Below are 21,674 nucleotides of genomic sequence, written 5' to 3'. Positions count from 1 at the left end.
TCATTTGAAGGTGATCTTATTGAGAAAAGTCTCTAAGGCCTGTTTTATATCTCTATTCCTCAGGCTGTAGATGAAGGGGTTCAGCATGGGGGTGACGACCATGTACATCACAGAGGCGATCACGTCTTTGTCTTGAGAGTTCGATGATGATGAGAAGTAAACTCCTGCAGCTGTCCCATAGTATAAAGACACAACAAGAAGGTGGGAGCCACAGGTCGAAAAGGCTTTAAAGATACTTTTAGTGGAGGGGACCCGCAGGACAGTCTTCCCTATACGGACATAGGAGCCCAGGATGCCACCCAAAGATAGGGAAAAGACCACTCCTCCCTCAGTGAAGATGACCAACTCATTGAGGGACACGTCTGAGCAGCCCATCTTCAGGAGTGCAGGGAGGTCACAGAAGAAGTTGGGGATGGTATTGTCACCACAGAAGGACACTTGGATCAAGAGCAGGGTGTGCAATAGAGCGTGGATAAGGGAAAAGAACCAGCACACAGCTACTAAGGAGACACACAGCTCCTGCCTCATGATGGTGGTGTAGTGGAGGGGCTGACAGATGGCCACGTACCTGTCATAGGCCATCACTGCAAGAAGAAAACTGTCAAGACCGCCAAAGAACATAAAGAAATACACCTGGGAAATACATCCCCTATAGGAGATGGACAGTTTCTGAGTGTGCATGTTCGTGAGCATCTTTGGGACAGTGACAGATGAGAAGGAGACATCAGCGAAGGCCAAGTGGCTGAGGAAGAAGTACATGGGGGTGTGGAGGCGCGAGTCCAGCCTGATGAGCAGGATGATGAGCAGGTTCCCCAGCACCGTGGTCAAGTACATGCCCAGGGACAGGGCGAAGAATAGGCTCCGCTGCTCTGGACGGATGGGGAGTCCCAGGAGGAGGAACTCAGACACGCTGCTCTGGTTCTCCCACCTCATGCTGCTCATGTCTCTGCCGGGGATGAAGGAAAGAAGGAGAGGTAGGAAGTCTAGAATTATCTGCAATGACTTGGCAAGATTCTTTTTACACGAAGGTATGATTTTTAAAGCATGATCTGTTTATTGCTCTCACCTGTGGACGTGTGGCTCCTTCTGTCACAGCGGCTCTGAGGGTACTAAGACCTCACGATACCCTACAAAGCTTTCCTTCCACAGAACCAGAGGACATTTTTCTCTGTTCACAAACATGTGTTGAACAACTGCCTTGGTCCAGGCCCCCCACAAAGCACTAGGTCCATAACAGCAAGCAGGAAATGCAGCCTCTGCCTTCCAGGAGTTTCCATCTTTCTATCATTGCAGGTCACGTGACAGTAACTGGCACGCATGGCAAAGTTACGAGCTGGGCAGCAGGAGAGAATCCATAACTTCCTCTTAAAGAGACCTGAAACTCTCTAACCTGGAAAAGAATACCTGGTGATTTCTCACAAGCTAGAGTGAAATTGGCAGGATGCAACTGATCAGAGATATTGCTATTCCCTGTCAACAAAAGTCCATCCAGGATCTTAAACTCTTATAATAATGTCAAATCTTTGTCTGTAACCTACAGCAGGCCAGGCCCTATCCTAAGGTTTCATATGTGCTTTCTACCTAAATCCTAGGCATCGCCCTAATAAAGCAATAGTATAAATCATATTTTTTAACAATGAGGAACAAAATATACATTAGCTACATGTGCAAAGATACATCAATAATCAGCAAAAAAAAAAAAAAAAAAGGCCAAATCAGAATATATCTCTATGGACAGAATCTACCATAAAACTCTGCAAACATCTCACTTTCCCAGTAGACAGAATAAATATAAATACAATATAAATCTAGAGATTATATGATATATAAGTTAGTTATACCCTTCATTTCATAGATGGGAAAACAATCCGGACAAAGATATAAAGGTCAACGAGGTCTCTAAGTTCTCTGATGGTGGATTCCAGACTCACCCTTCCTTTTGCAGTCAGGTTGGAGTTAAGATTACACACACACACACACACACACACATACACACACACACACACTGAAGAGGGATCCTTACTGAATCAATCAAGCAGGGAGCAGGACAGCAAGACCTACTCAGGGACCATGAACTTGCTGAGGGCTCTGCTTATCTTGGTTCACGGCCACAACAGGACAGTGTCTGGAGCCGCATGTGGAGGACTGGCTGCCCACTCTGTTTCTCCCTGAGAACAGAGGAAATATTCTTGGCCTCACTGAGAACCAGAGAAAACAAGCAGGAACCAACTGGACCAAATGGGACCTTGATTGGGGCAGGGCTTGTGAGGAAGGTTCTGGGTCCCGAGCCCTGGATGGATCAGGCCGTGTGCTGCAGTGTGTGAGGGGTGTGCAGGGGCCCCCATTCTTAGTCTTCTACTCTCCCTGCCCCAGACAGCAGCGAAGTGGGGGTCTCCATCACACTGACACTGGTTTGGGGAAAGAGAATAAAAATCCTCCTATCTTCTGAGCACCCATCATGAGAAAGACAAGGACCTGGGTAGTCCGTTTGCATTGTCCCATTACTTCTCAGGATAGCACTGTATGTGGGAGTAGTTACCCTCTTTTTCCAGATGGGATCTGAATGTCAGAGAGCAAACCTAAGGGCTAGATGAGGACTGCACCCCAATGGACATGCTGCAGGCACTGTGGTCCCGTCTGTCAGTATGTGACACTTGTCCAATGGGAGACCTGAGTGACCTGAGTGGTCAATGCAGAGCATGACCACTGTAAATGGCCACTAAAGGGTCAGTGAAGAATGTACGCGAGCCCCATGTAGTAGACGGTACCCACAGAAACACTGCTGATAATGAAAACATCAAAACAACAGCACACGAAACCTTGGAGTGACATACATATGTCAGTTTTGTCATAAACAAAAAGCCACATCACAACTACTACTTGACTCTGTAACAATTTCAGATCCTCCTTCCCCTGCTGCTCAGGGATAAAGGCAGGATCCCTGCTCCAGAGTGGGGAGCACATCTTCTCTCTTTACCCTCTGCAGTCTCTTTCCTTACCTGTGCTGAGTAGCCAGAGATGAACATGGGGGAGTCATGCAGCAGGGAGGGCAGATACTTGAAATCAAAGGACTGGTTAAGAGACTGCAGGTCACACCCAGCAGTGGTGCCCACTTGCCTTATGGGGACCCAGTAGGTGCTTGAGCTCTGGGCCGAAGAGAGGAAAAGAATCATCTTGTGTCATTTACCCCTCTCTGTCTCTTGTGTCTCTCTCTGTCTCTTCCTATCATCTTTTCAATCTCTGTCTGAGTCTATGTATGTATAAATGTGTATGTACATACAAAATTCTGGCAGGAGACAAATTTATATCTACATTACAAGCAAAGACCCATAAGGAATCCATAGGAAGAAATATATTTTTTTTTCTCTTAGAATTTACACCACACCCTGACCTGCCATTCTTGCTACGTCAATGACCTTCTACTTCAGTATCTTTTATGGACACCAGGCAAAAAGTATGAAGCAAATCTCTGCGAGTCCACAACCTCCTGACTTTTCCGTGTCTGTCCTTGTACATCAGAGCAATAGCCAGAAGGATGCCATTATATAAACCACGAGAGGACAAAGAAATGGTCCCTAAACTCTTGGTGAAAAAATGCCAGTAATTAATTGCCTGTAATTCCTATCAGACCTTGGGGAGAAGCCTGTGCAAAGGCCAAAGAGACTCAGCTGGGGAACCACCTGGGATGGTCTCTTGGGTACAGGGACACTCTGCGTTGCCCATAGATCCACCTGGGAAGCAGGATGACTTAGTCATCTTCCAGTACCCATGTGGCCAATGCCCTGGTCAGATAGCACGGGATGCTGGCTCTGCCTGTCATTCATTGTTGGCTCTGAACATGTAACTTCTCTCAACCTTGTTTCAACCTTGTTTCATTTTAAAGTGCAGATAATCAGCATACCATCAGCATTAGTTTTTATTAAAGATATATTAGAACATTCCTGCTAAAGCACATAAGAGCACCCTGTCAGCTCTTAATATATATGTTCCAAGAAAGAAGTAAATATATGATCATTGATGTTGATATAGTATTGATATGAATGAATGACTCACTTAGTTGATTTATAATTTGAAAGGTCAGTTGCAGTTCTATATGCAAACAATAGGTTAGAAGAGAGAAAAACAAATAAAATAATTGTCTCTTTTGCTGTGCAGAAGCTCTTTAATTTGATGTAGTCCCAGCTGTTTATCTTTGCCTTCACTATCACTGTTTTGGGTGATGTGTCTGTAAAGATGTCTTTGATGTGCAAATCACGTAGTGTTTCGCCTATATTTCCTTCTATGTATTTTATGGTTTCAGGTCTTATGTCTAGTTCTTTAATCCATTTTGAGTTGATTTTTGTGTATGGTGTGAGGTAGTGGTCAAGCTTCATTCTTTTGCATGTAGCGACCCAGTTTTCCCAGCACCATTTATTGAACAAACTTTCTTTGCTCCAATGCATAGTCTTTGCTCCTTTGTCAAAGATTAGTTGACCATAAATCTGTGGGTTTATTTCTGGATTTTCTATTCAATTCCATTGGTCTGTATGTCTGTTCTTGTTCCAATACCATGCAGTTTTGATGATTATGGCTTTGTAGTATAGTTTGAAGTCTGGGAGTGTGATGCCTCCATTCCCTTCTTTTTTATTCAGGAGAGCTTTGGCTATTCGGGGTTTTTTGTGATTCCATATGAATTTCATCAATAATTGTTCTATTTCTTTGAAGAATGACATTGAAATTTTGATTGGAATAGCATTGAATCTGTATATTGCTTTTGGTAGGATGGCCATTTTAATAATGATAACAAAAACAAAGAGAAACCCCACCTACTCGGAGAACATTTTTGCACCCAACACTAATGATAAAGGACTGATCACAACAATCTGCAAAGAGCTGATGAGACTCAGCAACAACAAAGAAAATAATCCAGTCAAAAAATGGGCAGAAGAGCTAAAAAGAAACTTCTCTGAAGAGGAAATGCAAATGGCCAACAGACATATGAAAAAATGTTCAACATCATTTGTAATCAGGGAAATGCAAATCAAAACTACCATGAGATACCATCTCACACCAGTGAGAATGGCACATATTAAAAAGACTAGCAACAACAAATGTTGGCGAGGGTGTGGAGAAAAAGGAACTCTCCTGCACTGTTGGTGGGAGTGCAAACTGGTCCAACCACTATGGAGAGCTGTGTGGAGATTTCTGGACCTACTAAACATAGAGCTTCCATATGATCCAGCAATTCCACTCCTAGGTATTTACCCCAAGGACACAGAAACATCAATTCCAAAGAGCACCTGCACCCCTATGTTTATATCAGCACTGTTTACAATAGCTAAGCTTTGGAAACAGCCCAAATGCCCAAAAATAGATGACTGGATCAAGAAGATGTAGTACATATATACCATGGAATATTACTCAGCATTCAAAAAAGATAAACACATGCAATTTGCAGCAACATGGATGGCGCTGGAAGGGATCATGCTCAGCGAAATAAGCCAAAAAGAAAAAGAAAAATACCAGATGGTCTCACTCATAGCAGGAATCTAGAAAACTTAAATAAGGGACCAGGAAAATGAATATACGAAAGTGAAAATCAAAATCAACAAAAAACTATGAACCAGAGACACTTTTTGGGGGGTGGGGGGCGGGAGGGGAAGGATTGGGGTCAGAATGGGGCGTTTGCAATTGTATGGGGGAATATAAAAATAAAATTTATTATTAAAAAAAAATAAACTGCTAATTTGACAAAAAAAAAAGAAATAAAATAATCCCATTCACAATTACACAGAAAGAATAAACTACCTGGGAGTAAACTCAACAAAGGAGGTAAAGGTTCCACACAATGGGAACTATAAGACATTATTAAGAGAATTATGGATTGGGGCACAGCAGACCTCTCCTGTCTCACTTGTTGCTACTCTTAATAGTGTGGTTCAGTAAATTTGCCTGTTCTGTTTTCCACAAAGTCTCTGATGAAACTTTCACCCTGTGCCTTGGGCCTACACGTGATTGTCCCCTACTCAAATAAAAAAAAAAAGATATATATGTATTGGAAGAATGAACATACTACCACAAACATACTACCCAAAGAAATACATATATTCAATAGAATCCTGGTGGAATGTCATAAACTGAAAGGCAGATATGGGTGGTTTTACTTATTTGTGGATTATAAATAAGCAAACAACATAAACTGGTAAAACACAACAAAAAAAATTTGAACTAAGGGTGAAAATTATTTGTTATCAGAGAGAACAGGAGAGTGGGAGCAATGAGTTTGGAAGGGAGGCCAGGGCATTGGCACGGGTGGTTGGTGGATGGTGGCGCAATATGGGCACCTATGGAGGAATAAACATATATATATATATATATATATATATATATACATACACAATTATAATAACATTTTAAATGGAAAAGGGCCCTATCACAGTATTTCCCAATTCCATAGTGTAAGTATACCCATAATAGCTGACTTCAATCTACCAACATGTCATTGTAGAGTTGGGAGAGCACTGAACCATCAACTTGAAGAGGAAGGAAGCCCGCTCAGCCCCCACCACATAACATCAGCCCACTGGGAACATATCAGGAAGCTAGATCTGTGTGTTCGTAACATAACAGAAAAAATACATTGGTGACACCGACATATCTCAAAGTAGAAGGCAACACACATTTGCAATTGTTTGAAATATTTTTATAAGATTTTGTACATAACTTGTAAGAGATGGAAAAAAGGCAGAAAAAAGTAATGAGGATGAAGAATGCTTAACAAACCAAGTTACCAAATCTGACCTAGTCGATGCATTAACATCCTTGACAGCAGAATGCATGTTCTTTTCAAGTTACATGGATTTATCAACCCTCTCACATAATTTTAGGAGATACAGCTCATGGTGTTCATGACTAAAATCAGATGATTTACAGGTTGTCACTTGAAGAAGTTCACCTTATTGACAAATGTCTCCAAGGCCTGTTTTATATCTCTATTCCTCAGGCTGTAGATGAAGGGGTTCAGCATGGGGGTGACGACCATGTACATCACAGAGGCGATCATGTCTTTGTCTCTGGAGGTGGATGAGGAGAAGAAGTAAACTCCTGCAGCGGTCCCATAGTATAAAGACACAACAAGAAGGTGGGAGCCACAGGTAGAGAAGGCTTTAAGGAAACTTTTAGTGGAGGGGACCCTCAGGACAGTGGTCCCTATGTGGACACAGGAGCAAAGGATGCCACCTAAACGCAGAGTAAGGAGCAATCCTTCCTCAGTGAAGATGACCAACTTATTGAGGGAAACCTCTAAGCAGCCCATCTTCAGGAGTACGATGAGGTCACAGAAGAAGTGGTGAATGGTATTCTCACCACAGAAGGACACTGGGATCAAAAGGATGGTGTGCAACAGAGAGTGGATAAGGGAAAAGAACCAGGATGCAGCTACTAAGGAGATACACAGCTCCTGCCTCATGATGGTGGTGTAGTGGAGGGGCTGACCGATGGCCACGTACCTGTCATAGGCCATCACTGCAAGAAGGAGACTGTCAAGACAAGCAAAGACCACAAAGAAATACATCTGGGAAATGCACCCACTATAGGAGATGGATACTTGCCTAATGTGCATATTCATCAGCATCTTAGGGACAGTGACAGAAGAAATGGAAATGTCTTTTGGGCCAAATGACTGAGGAAGAAGTACATGGGGGTGTGGAGGCGCGAGTCCAGCCTGATGAGAAGGATGATGAGCAGGTTCCCCAGCACTGTGGTCAGGTACATGCCCAGGAACAGGGCGAAGAACAGGCCCCGCTGCTGTGGACGGATGGGGAGTCCCAGGAGGAGGAACTCGGACACGCTGCTCTGGTTCTCCCACCCCATACTCTTCATGTCTCTGCCAGGGATGAAGGAAAGAAGGAGATGTAGGAAGTCTAGAATTATCCGCAACTACTTGGCAATATCCTTTTTACATCTAGGCATGATTTTTTAAGCATGATCTGTTTATTGCTCACAATGTGGATTTGTGGATATGTCTGTCACAGCGGGATCGATGGTACGTAAGACCTCACGATACCCTACAAAGCTTTCCTGCCACGGAAACAGAGGGCATTTTTCTCTATTCCACAAATATGTCTTGAACAACTGCCTTGGACCAGGCCCCCCACAAAGCACTGATTCATAACAGCAAGCAGGAAATGCAGCCTCTACCTTCAAGGAGTTTCCATCTTTCTATCATTGCAGGTCACGTGACAGTAACTGGCTCGCATGGCAAGGTCATGTGTTGGGCAGCAGGAGAGAATCCACAACTTCCTCTTGAAGAGACTGAAACTCTCTAAATTGAAATAGAATAGATTTCTCACAAGCTAGAGTGAAATTGGCAGGGCCATAACTGATCAGACATGTTGCTATTCCCTGTCAACAAAAGCCCATCCAGGATTTTAAACAAACTCTAAAAATATTGTCAAATCTTTGTCTTTAACCTACAGCATGCCAGATCTACGCCAATGGTTTGATATGCACTCTCTACCAAATCCTAGGCATAGCCCTATAAATCAATAGCATAGGCCTCCCCGGTGGCGCAGCGGTTGAGCGCTGGGTTGTGAAGCTGCCCGCAGCCTCCGCGGCGCCGGTTCGATCCCCGGCTGCTCTCCGGCCACCGGAGGAGGGTCCCGCATGGCGCGCAGACCTCTCCTACCGCCCGCTGCTCCCCTCAGCAGTGTACTTCAGTCCTTCTGCCTGCTCTGCTCCCCACTCTGGCTCTGGTGAATTCTCTCACCCTCATGCTTCTGACTGTACCCAGTGCATGTATAAACAAAACAAACAAGCAAACAAACAAATAAATAAATAAATAAAAAACATGCCTCTTAAAAAAAAAATAAATCAATAGCATAAATCCCACTTTCATTATGAGGAACAAAATATACACTATCTAAATGTGCAAAGATACATCAATAATCAGCAAAAAAGGGCCAAATCACAATATATCTCAAGGGAAAGAATCCATCATTAAACTCTCTGCAAACATCTCAATCCCCCAGTAGTTAGAATCAATATAAATATAAATTAAAGATTGTATGATATGTAAGGTAATTATGCCCTTCATTTCATAGATGGGAAAACACTCACGACAAAGATATAAAGACCAATGAGGTCTCTCAGGTCCCTGATGGTGGATTCCAGACGCACCCTTCCTTTGGCAGGGAGGTTAGAGTTAATTAGATACACGCGCGCGCGCACACACACACACACACACAAACACTGATGAGGGACCCTCACTGACTCTCAGTCAAGCAGGGAGCAGGACAGTAAGGCCCACTCAGGGACCACGAGCTTGCTGAGGGCTCTGCTTATCTTGGCTCACGGGCACCGAGAGGACAGTGTCTGGACCCCATGTGGAGGCCTGGCTGCCCACTCATGTGAGATGTGTCAGCCTCACTGAGAAACAGAGGAAACAAGCAGGAACCAACTAGACCTATTGGCCCTTTGATTGGGGCAGGGCTTGTGAGCAAGGATCTGGGTTCTAGCCCTGGATGGATCAGGCCATGTGCGCAGTGTGTGAGGGTGTGCAGGGGCCCCTGATCTTAGGCTTCTACTCGCCCTGCTCCAGACAGCAGCAAAGTGGGGGTCTCCAGCACACTGGCACTGGTTTGGGGAAAGAGAATAAAAATCCTCGTCTCTTCTGAACACCAATCATGAGCCAGGCGAGGTCCTGGGTAGTCTGTTTGCATTGGTCATTACTCCTCAGGACAGCACTGTACGTGGGAGTAGTTACCCTCTTTTTCCAGATGGGATCTGAACGTCAGAGAGCAAACTTAAGGGCTAGATGAGGACTGCACCACAATGGACATGCTGCAGGCACTGTGGTCCCATCCATTAGCATGTGACACCTGCCCAGTGGGGTGACCTGAGTGACCCTCTCAATGCAGAGCATGACCACTGTGAATGGCCACTAAGGGGTCAGTGAAGAATGCACGTGAGCCCCTTGTAGTAGACAGTACCCCACAAAAACACTGCTGAAATGAAAACATCAAAACAAACACACACAAAACCTTGGAGTGACATGCATATGTCAGTTTTGTCATAAACAAAAAGCCACATCACACCTACTACTTGACTCTAACAATTTCAGATCCTTCCCCTGCTGCTCATGGATAAAGGCAAGATTCCTGCTCCAGAGTGGGCACCACATGTTCTCTTTTTACACTCTGCAGTCTCTTTACTTACCTGTGATTTAGCCAGAGATAAATATGTGGGAGCTATGCAGGAGGGAGGGCAGATAATTGAAATCAAATACTGGTTAAGAGACTGCAGGTCACACTCAGCAGTGGTGCCCACTTGCCTTATGGGGACCCAGCAGATGCTTGAGCTCTGGGCCAAAGAGAGGAAAAGAATCACCTTGTGTCATTTACCCCTCTCTGTCTCTTGTGTCCCTCTCTCTGTCTCTTCCTTACCATCTTTTCAATCTCTCTCTCAGCCTACGTATGTATATATATGTAAGTACATACAAAATTCTGGTAGGAGACATATTTTATCTACATTACAAGCAAAGACCCATAAGGAATCCAAGGAAGAAACATATTTTTTTTCCTCTAAGTATAAAAGCACATTCCGACCTGCCATTCTTGCTACGTCAATGATCTTCTAATTTAGTGTTTGTGTTCTTAGCTTCTGTTGTGGACACCAGGTAAAAAGTATGGAGCAAATCTCCATGAGTCTATGACCTCCTGACTTTGTGTGTCTGCCCTTGAACTTCAAAATAATAGCCAGGAAGATGCCATTTTATAAACCATGAGAGGACAAAGAAATAGTCCCTAAACACTAGGTGAAAATGACTGCAGTTAATTGCTGCAGTTCCTATCAGACCTTGGGGAAGGCCCATATAGAGGCCAAGGAGAATGAACTAGGGAACTACCTGGGGGGGTGTTTCAGGTACATGGACACTCTGGGTTGCCCAGAGATCCAGTTGGGAAGCAGGATCTTCGAACACCCAACTTCTAAAACCCATATGGCCAATGCCCTGGTCAGACAGCACTGGATGCTGGGCTCTGCATGCAATTCATTGTAACTTCTGCAACCTTGTTTCATAAGTTGTTTCACCTTGTTAACTTTAAAGTGTAGATAATCAGAGTACCATCAGTATCAAGTTTTTATTAAAGTTATATTAGAGCATTCCTGCTAAAGCACGTAAGAGCACCATAAATGTCAGTTCTTACTGTATATTCCAAGAAAGGAAAATAAATATATGATCATTCATGTTGATATAGTATTGTTATGAATGAATGATAGTTGATATATAATTTAAAAAGTCAGTTGCAGTTCTATATGAAAACAATAGGTTAGAAGAGTGAAAAAGGAAGGAAATAATCCCATCCACAATTATCAGAAAGAATGGACTACCTAGGAGTAAACTTAACAAAGGAGATGAAGGATCCACACAATGAGATCTGTAAGACATTATTAAGAGAATTATGGATTAGGGCACAGCAGACCTCTCCTGCCTTACCTGTTGCTACTTTTGGCAGTGTGCCTCAATAAACTGCCTGTTCAGTTTTCCACTCTGTCTCTGATGAATTCTTTCACCCTGAACATTTGGCATATACCCGATTCTTCCTCACCAAAAAAAGAAGATAATGATTGGAAAAATTTACATTACTAACACAGACATACTACCCAAAGAAATATATAGATTGAATACAATCCTGGTGGTAGGTGTGGTCTGAAACATATATATGTAGAGATTTAAACTGATAACCCCTAAAACAAATGCAATAATGTAAACCATTGTGAATAAACAGCATATAAATAAATTAAAAATCAATTAAAGACTTGGATATAAGACCTCAAGCCATAAAATACAAAGACACTAGAGATGATATATTTCACCACATCGACCATGCAGACATCTTTAGGGAACTGACCCCTACAACAAGGGAAAATACAACAAAAATAAACAATTAGAACTAAAGGAAATTAAAAATATTTGTACAGTAAAAGAAAATATTAGCATATTAAAAAGAAGTCTACTAAGTGGGAGAATATATTTATACATTCCACAACTAATAAGGAATCTTATGTAAGGTATACAAGAACCTATTCGACTTGACAACAAAAACACAAAACAGGGTCTCCCTGGGGGCAGAGTGGGTTTAGCACCATGTTGTGAAGCTGTCTGTAGCCTCTGCAGTGCGGGTTCCATTCCTAGCCAGCCGGGAAGAATCCCTCGTGGCGAGGCAGACCTGTCCTGCCTCGCCCACTGCTCCCCTCATCAGTATTATTGGTCCATCTGCCTGTTCTGCTCCCCGTTCTGTCTCTGGTGAATCCTCTCACCCTCCGGAGCCTCTGACCTCTACCCCAGTTCTTTTATAATTAAATATATCTTTATATATACATATATGTATGTGTATATATATGTACATACATATATATATATGAATTTATAAAGATTTATTTCATGTATATGTACATGAACCCAAAACAACCCAACTACAACATGGGCAAAAGACTCCAATTGATACTTCTCCAAAGAAAATATACAGTTGGTCAATGGATATATGGGGAAAAAAAGTTTGTCTTCACTTCTAATAAAGGAAATGTAAATCAAAACCACAATGAGATATCGCCTCACTCTTGTGAGAATGGCCATATTTAAAAGAATGGAAGGAAAAAATGGTGAGGATATGGGAAAAAAAAAAAGAACTCATCCATGGTCAGAATGCAAGTTGGTGCAGCCTCTGCAAAAATGGTATGGAGCTTTCTTCAGAAAATACAAAAAATGAAAATCCCATATGATCATAGCACATCTCCATTAGGCATTTGCCCTAGATATGAAATCTCTAATACAAAAAGACTTATGCACCCATATATTCATAGCAGTGCTGGCCACAAGTGCCCAGTCATAGAACCAACCTAAGTGCCCATTTTCAAATTGGTAAAGAAATTGTAGAATACATGTTCTCAGTGGAATACACACACTGCCACGTGGATGGCCTCAAGGTGGTGATGGCAATTGAAATAAGCCACAAAATGAAAGGCAGATACTAGGCGGTTTTACTCATCTCTGGAATATAGAAACCGAAAAGCATTAACTGGTAAAATACAGCAAAAAGAAAAAAAAATCTTTGAACTAAGGGACAATAGTTAACTCATAATCAGAGAGAACAAGGAGATGGAAGTGTGAATTGGTGGAGGGGCTAGGGCAAATATGGGTGGTTTGGTGGATGGTGGTGGAATATGGGCACATGTGGAGGGGTAAAAATATATATGACAATTACGTAATATTTTTAAATTAAAAAGGGCTCTATCACAGTATTTCCCAATTCCATAGTGCACATATGCCCATTATAGCGGACTAAAATCTACCACCATGTCATTGTAGAGTTGGGAAAAGTTGTAAATCATCAACTTGAAGATGAGGCAAGCAGCTCAGCCCCTCACTACATAACATCAGTCCACCGGGAGCCGATCAAAAAGCTAGATCTGTGTCTTCATGACATAACAGACAAAATACATATGAGACACTGACATATCTCAAGTGGAAAGCAACCCACATTTATTATTGTGTGAAATATTTTTACAAGATTTTGCACATAACTTGTCGGAGATTAAAAAAAGCAGAATAAAGTAATGAGGATAAAGAATATTTAACAAACCAAGTTACCAAATTTAACCAAGTCGATGCATTAGCATCATTGACAGGAGAAGGCATGTTCTTTCCAAGTTACATGGAGTTATCAACCCTCTCACACAATCTTAGGAGATACATCTCATGGTGTTCATGACTAAAATCAGATGATTTACAGGTCATCATTTGAAGGTGATCTTATTGAGAAAAGTCTCTAAGGCCTGTTTTATATCTCTATTCCTCAGGCTGTAGATGAAGGGGTTCAGCATGGGGGTGACGACCATGTACATCACAGAGGCGATCATGTTTTTGTCTCTGGAGGTGGATGATGAGGAGAAGTAAACTCCTGCAGAGGTCCCATAGTATAAAGACACAACAAGAAGGTGGGAGCCACAGGTAGAAAAGGCTTTAAAGATACTTTTAGTGGAGGGGACCCGCAGGACAGTCTTCCCTATACGGACATAGGAGCCCAGGATGCCACCCAAAGATAGGGAAAAGACCACTCCTCCCTCAGTGAAGATGACCAACTCATTGAGGGACACGTCTGAGCAGCCCATCTTCAGGAGTGCAGGGAGGTCACAGAAGAAGTTGGTTATGGTATTGTCACCACAGAAGGACACTTGGATCAAGAGCAGGGTGTGCAATAGAGCGTGGGTAAGGGAAAAGAACCAGCACACAGCTACTAAGGAGACACACAGCTCCTGCCTCATGATGGTGGTGTAGTGAAGGGGCTGACAGATGGCCACGTACCTGTCATAGGCCATCACTGCAAGAAGAAAACTGTCAAGACCGGCAAAGAACATAAAGAAATACACCTGGGAAATACATCCCCTATAGGAGATGGACAGTTTCTGAGTGTGCATGTTCGTGAGCATCTTTGGGACAGTGACAGATGAGAAGGAGACATCAGCGAAGGCCAAGTGGCTGAGGAAGAAGTACATGGGGGTGTGGAGGCGCGAGTCCAGCCTGATGAGCAGGATGATGAGCAGGTTCCCCAGCACCGTGGTCAGGTACATGCCCAGGGACAGGGCGAAGAACAGGCTCCGCTGCTCTGGACGGATGGGGAGCCCCAGGAGGAGGAACTCGGACACGCTGCTCTGGTTCTCCCACCTCATGCTGCTCATGTCTCTGCCAGGGATGAAGGAAAGAAGGAGAGGTAGGAAGTCTAGAATTATCTGCAATGACTTGGCAAGATTCTTTTTACACGAAGGCATGATTTTTAAAGCATGATCTGTTTATTGCTCACACCTGTGGATGTGTGGCTCCTTCTGTCACAGCGGCTCTGAGGGTACTAAGACCTCACGATACCCTACAAAGCTTTCCTTCCACAGAACCAGAGGACATTTTTCTCTATTCACAAACATGTGTTGAACAACTGCCTTGGTCCAGGCCCCCCACAAAGCACTGAGTCCATAACAGCAAGCAGGAAATGCAGCCTCTGCCTTCCAGGAGTTTCCATCTTTCTATCATTGCAGGTCACGTGACAGTAACTGGCACGCATGGCAAAGTTACGAGCTGGGCAGCAGGAGAGAATCCATAACTTCCTCTTAAAGAGACCTGAAACTCTCTAACCTGGAAAAGAATACCTGGTGATTTCTCACAAGCTAGAGTGAAATTTGCAGGATGCAACTGATCAGAAATATTGCTATTCCCTGTCAACAAAAGTCCATCCAGGATCTTAAACTCTTATAATAATGTCAAATCTTTGTCTGTAACCTACAGCAGGCCAGGCCCTATCCTAAGGTTTCATATGTGCTTTCTACCTAAATCCTAGGCATCGCCCTAATAAAGCAATAGTATAAATCATATTTTTTAACAATGAGGAACAAAATATACATTAGCTACATGTGCAAAGATACATCAATAATCAGCAAAAAAAAAAAAGGCCAAATCAGAATATATCTCTATGGACAGAATCCACCATTAAACTCTGCAAACATCTCACCCCCCCAGTAGACAGAATAAATATAAATACAATATAAATCTAGAGATTATATGATATATAAGTTAGTTATACCCTTCATTTCATAGATGGGAAAACAATCCGGACAAAGATATAAAGGTCAACGAGGTCTCTAAGTTCTCTGATGGTGGATTCCAGACTCACCCTTCCTTTTGCAGTCAGGTTGGAGTTAAGATTAGACACACACACACACACACACACACACACACACACACACACACACACACTGAAGAGGGATCCTTACTGAATCAATCAAGCAGGGAGCAGGACAGCGAGACCTACTCAGGGACCATGAACTTGCTGAGGGCTCTGCTTATCTTGGTTCACGGCCACCAACAGGACAGTGTCTGGAGCCGCATGTGGAGGCCTGGCTGCCCACCCTGGGTCTCCCTGAGAACAGAGGAAAGGTTCTCGGCCTCACTGAGAACCAGAGGAATCAAGCAGGAACCAACTGGACCAAATGGGACCTTGATTGGGGCAGGGCTTGTGAGGAAGGTTCTGGGTCCCGAGCCCTGGATGGATCAGGCCGTGTGCTGCAGTGTGTGAGGGGTGTGCCTGGGCCCCCATTCTTAGTCTTCTACTCTCCCTGCCCCAGACAGCAGTGAAGTGGGGGTCTCCATCACACTGGCACTGGCTTGGGGAAAGAGAATAAAAATCCTCCTCTCTTCTGAGCACCCATCATGAGAAAGACAAGGACCTGGGTAGTCCGTTTGCATTGTTCCATTACTTCTCAGGATAGCACTGTATGTGGGAGTAGTTACCCTCTTTTTCCAGATGGGATCTGAATGTCAGAGAGCAAACTTAAGGGCTAGATGAGGACTGCACCCCAATGGACATGCTGCAGGCACTGTGGTCCCATCCGTCAGTATGTGACACTTGTCCAATGGAAGACCTGAGTGACCTGAGTGGTCAATGCAGAGCATGACCACTGTGAATGGCCACTAAAGGGTCAGTGAAGAATGCACGTGAGCCCCATGTAGTAGACAGTACCCCACAGAAACACTGCTGATAATGAAAACATCAAAACACAACCACACACTAAACCTTGGAGTGACATGCATATGTCAGTTTTGTCATAAACGAAAAGCCACATCACACCTACTACTAGACTCTGTAACAATTTCAGATCCTCCTTCCCCTGCTGCTAGAGATAAAGGCAGGATCCCTGCTCCAGGGTGGGGAGCACATCTTCTCTCCTTAGCCTCTGCAGTCTCTTTCCTTACCTGTGCTGAGTAGCCAGAGATGAACATGGGGGAGTCATGCAGCAGGGAGGGCAGATACTTGAAATCAAAGGACTGGTTAAGAGACTGCAGGTCACACCCAGCAGTAGTGCCCACTTGCCTTATGGGGACCCAGTAGGTGCTTGAGCTCTGGGCTGAAGAGAGGAAAAGAATCACCTCGTGTCATTTACCCCTCTCTGTCTTGTGTCTCTCTCTGTCTCTTCCTATCGTCTTTTCAATCTCTGTCTCAGTCTATGTATGTATAAATATGTATGTACATACAAAATTCTGGCAGGAGACAAATTTATATCTACATTACAAGCAAAGACCCATAAAGAATCCATAGGAAGAAACATATTTTTTTTTCTCTTAGAATTTACAGCACATTCTGACCTGCTATTCTTGCTACGTCAATGACCTTCTAACACAGTGTCTGTGTCCTCAGCTTCTGTAGTGGACACCAGGCAAAAAAGCATGAAGCAAATCTCTGTGAGTCTATGATCTCCTGACATTTTGTGTCTGCCCTTGAACTTCAAAATAATAGCCAGGGAGATGCCATTTTATAAACCATGAGAGGACAAAGAAATAGTCCCTAAACTCTTGGTGAAAAAATGCCAGTAGTTAATTGCTGCAGTTCCTATCAGACCTTGGGGAGCAGCCTGTGCAGAGGCCAAAGAGACCAAACTGGGGAACCACCTGGGAGGGTGTCTTGGGTAAAGGGACACTCTGGGTTGCCCAGAGATCCAGTTGGGAAGCAGAATCTTCTAACCCCCATCTTCTAACAGCCATGTGGCCAATGCTCTGGTCAGACAGCACTGGATGCTGGGCTCTGCCTGCCATTCATTGGTGGCTCTGAACTTCTAACTTCTACAACCTTGTTTCCTAAATTGTTTCAATTTTGTTTCACTTTAAAGTGCAGATAATCAGAATTCCATTGGTATGAAGTTTTCATTAAAGTTATATTAGAACATTCCTGCTAAAGCACGTAAAAGCACCAGAAACGTCAGTTCTTACTACGTATATTCCAAGAAAGGAGAAGTAAATCTATGATCATTCATGTTGCTATAGTATTGATATGAATGAATGATAGTTAGTTGATTTATAATTTGAAAAGTGTGGAGGCGGAGCAACATGGCGGCGAGGAGACGCTGCGAGTAAGATCTCCCATTAAAAAAAAGTTAATAGGGAGGAAAAGCGGCAGGTCCCAGTGAGAACTGGGACACGGAAGATAAACGGACAACTCCAGCAAACTGCCCGAAGAAGAAAGTTGCCATAAAAGAGGACGAGAAGGGAGGGAAGCGCAGAACCCTGCTCCCCTCCCCCGCCCACAAAGTCGGCACTCTCCGACCGACCGGCAGAAAGGAGGGAAACAACAAACCAAAACGGCCAACAAGAAAAACGGACGCAGCAAGTGGGACTGTGAGTGGAAAGGAACTATTGCAGCCACCACACCCCGTGAACGGGAGAGGCGAACCCTGCAGGATCCGCCGCGGAGGTGAGCTCCAGGCGCCATTAAAGAGAGCCCCGCCCCCCAGGAGGAGACCAGCACCAGCACACAGCCCCGGCCGCGGTAAGGTTGCGTGCGGAAAGCGGCGCGGATCCGGACCGGATCGCAGCTGCCCAGGTCCCCGCGCCTGCGACCTAGGCTTGCGGGGAGACGGCGGAGGCCCTCCCTGAGTGAGCAGGAACAAGGCGCCCAGGCAGGGGAGCGGGATTCAAAAGGCGCCATTCCCGCGCCACTGATCTGGGCTACAGCCCGCGTCCTGGAACTGAGGGCTTTGGAACTGAGACCCGGGGCACGAAATTAGGGGGAGACTGCGGAGGCCCTCCCTGAGTGAGCAGGAACAAGGCGCCCAGGCAAGGGAGCTGGATTCAAAAGGCGCCATTCCCGCGCCACTGATCTGGGCTACAGCCTGCGTCCTGGAACTGAGGGCTTTGGAACTGAGACCCGGGGCACGAAATTAGGGGAAGACGGCGGAGGCCCTCCCTGAGTGAGCAGGAACAAGGCGCCCAGGCAAGGGAGCTGGACTCAAAAGGCGCCATTCCCGCGCCACTGATCTGGGCTACAGCCCGCATCCTGGAACTGAGGGCTTTGGAACTGAGACCCGGGCACGAAATTAGGGGGAGACGGCGGAGGCCCATCCTGAGTGAGCAGGAACAAGGCGCCCAGGCAGGGGAGCAGGATTCAAAAGGCGCCATTCCCGCCCCACTGATCTGGGCTACAGCCCGCGCCCTGGAACTGAGGGCTTTGGAACAGAGACCCGGGGCACGAAATTAGGGGCGTGGGTTCCCCACGACAGTGGGGCACAAGGCAGACACAGCACCCCAAAGCCGTTGAGGTGTACCCTATCATCCCCGCTCTGCTCCCTGTCCCACGGGGTGGAAAATCAGCTCCCCAAGGGCTCTAGGAGAGATCTCTGGCACCACCTAGCGACTTGAAGCCAGCAGAGGCTCCTGAAGGAGCTAGTGGCCAGCTGGGGAGTTTGCCCACACCGGGCCCCTTCCGAACAAGTAGTCTGAGCCCACAGGGAGAGCGAGCACCCACAGCCGGGGCAGACCAGGTGCGCAGAAGAGTGTGCCTGAGACCAGACGCGCAGGGAGTGTGTCCCACATCACCATTTTAGAACAGGGTCATTTCTTCAGTAAAGACTACCTGCAGAAGGCTTCCTCAGGAGCCAGAGGTGAACGGGGGAAGTTCGCCCACGCCAGACCCCCTCTGGCCTGCAGTCCAAGCCCAGAGGGGAGCAGGAACCCACCGCCGGGGCAGACCAGGCGCACAGGGGAGTGTGTCCCTACATCGGCATTTTAGAACAGGGACCTTTCTCCAGTAAAGACTGCTTGAAACTGACAGATGACTCCTGGAAGAACCAGAGGGGAACAGAGAAGCCCACCCAAGATGCCGGCCAGTCCCAACTACACAGTGTCCCAACGCATACGGCAAATTAGAAAACAGACAGTAGGGAAGAGAAGAACCACACGCAACCTAGCAACTCTCCAGAGAAAAAGCACACCACAAAAAGAAAGCCAGCCCCCAGATTGCAAAGACAATAACTTGGAAGAATTTCTGAGCCTTCCAGAAAGAGAATTTAAAATTGCCGTGATTAAAAAACTAACAGAAGTCATAAAGGAAAACAATGATAAGGGAAAAATAATCAACGATCAGAAGAATGCAATTGAGTCCCTAGAGAGGGAAAACAATGGTCAGAAGAAAGAAATTGAGTCCCTAAAGAGGGAAGTAAAAGAAATGCAGGAGATCAAAGAATTAATGGAAGAACTAAAGAATTCTGGGAAAAGCAATGAAAGCAGAATAGATGAAATGGAAGAACGAATAAGTAATCTTGAAGACACAGAAATAAAAAGAACCAAAACAGAAAAGGAAAGAGAAGTACGAAGGAAAAAGAACGAAGAAAGACTTCAGGAACTATCTGACTCCATGAGGAAAGGAAATATAAGAGTTATAGGAATACCAGAAGGAGAGGAGAGAGATGTAGGAACAGAGAAAATATTCAAAGAGATAATTGAAGAGAACTTCCCAAATGTGAAGAAGGAGCTGAAAATTGATATACAAGAAGCAAGAAGAACACCAAACTTCCACGACGAAAGGAAAAATACAGCAAGACACATAATAGTAAAGCTCCCAAGAATCCAGGACAAGGAAAAAATAATGAAGCTGGCAAGAGGGAAGAAACAGATAACATTCAAAGGAAAACCAATCAGGCTGACATCAGACTTCTCCGAAGAAACACTACGGGCAAGGAGAGAGTGGAGGGACATAGTCAACAGACTCCAAGAAAACAGATGCCAACCAAGAATACTCTATCCCGCAAAGCTCTCCTTCCTCTTTGAAGAAAGAATATGGACCTTTCCAGACAAACAGAAACTCCGGAATTTCATTGCAACTAAACCCCCACTCCAAAAAATACTACAAGGAGTCCTAAAGCCAGAACCTCAGAGGGACGAATAACAATGAAAGAAGGCCAAAAAAAAAAAAAGTTATTAAAAGAATAAATAAATAAAATCAAAGGAAAGACAAACACAATGGCAAATACAGATGTTAACATATCAATAATAACTCTGAATGTAAATGGACTAAACTCTTCAATAAAAAGACACAGAGTTGCAGCCTGGATTAAGAAACAAAACCCAACCTTTTGCTGTCTCCAGGAAACACATTTAGCTACAAAAGATAAAAATAGGCTCAAAGTTAAAGGATGGAAAACAATCCTACAAGCAAATGGACCAAAAAAGAAAGCAGGAACAGCTATACTTATATCAGATAAAACAGATTTCAAACTCAAAAAGATAAAAAGAGACCCCAAGGGTCACTACATTATGATCAAGGGGACAATACTTCAAGAAGAAATAACACTCATTAACATATACTCACCAAACGAAGGAGCACCAAAATATATCAGACAACTGTTGTCCTCTCTGAAAACAGACATCAGAGAAAACACATACGTAGTGGGAGACTTCAACACACCACTATCAACAATGGATAGATCAACAAGACAAAAAATAAGTAAAGAAACTAAAGCTCTAAATAAGGACCTAGAGCAATTGGGCTTAACAGACATCTATAGAACACTAAACCCCAAAAAAACGGAGTACACATTTTTCTCAAGCGCACACGGATCATTCTCCAGGATCGATCACATACTGGGGCACAAGACAAACATCAACAGATACACCAAGATTGAAATCATATCAACCATCTTTTCTGACCATGAAGGCATCAAACTAGAAATAAACCATAAAAAGAAGGCAAGGAACTTTCCTACCTCATGGAGATTAAAAACCACACTACTGGAAGACCATTGGACTAATGAGGAGATCAAAGAAGAAATTAAAAAATTTTTTGAATTGAACGACAAGGAGGACACCAATATCCTAAATGTAT

The 21,674-nt window shown here is 44.3% G+C and overlaps 2 protein-coding genes across 2 annotated transcripts; both read right to left on the bottom strand.

The window, feature by feature from the left end:
• On the bottom strand, positions 1 to 933 carry LOC311172822 (olfactory receptor 1J4-like; the record flags this gene model as incomplete). Its single annotated transcript, XM_084236349.1, has 1 exon — positions 1 to 933. One exon carries the CDS (start codon positions 931 to 933, stop codon positions 1 to 3), a length of 933 nt encoding a protein of 310 aa, XP_084092475.1.
• A 5,983-nt stretch (positions 934 to 6,916) lies between these two features.
• LOC311172821 (uncharacterized protein) lies at positions 6,917 to 14,706 on the bottom strand (the record flags this gene model as incomplete). Its single annotated transcript, XM_084236348.1, is given in 4 exon segments — positions 6,917 to 7,650; positions 7,653 to 7,864; positions 9,564 to 9,762; positions 13,776 to 14,706. Coding segments are annotated over 4 exon segments (2,076 nt in total).
• Positions 14,707 to 21,674: the final 6,968 nt, after the last annotated feature.

This window comes from Talpa europaea (genome assembly GCF_964194135.1).
Source record: "Talpa europaea genome assembly, chromosome: 7".
Classification (NCBI taxonomy): Eukaryota; Metazoa; Chordata; class Mammalia; order Eulipotyphla; family Talpidae; genus Talpa; species Talpa europaea.
Note: the sequence above shows the minus strand (reverse complement) of the source record. Positions and strands in the feature narration are given on the sequence as shown.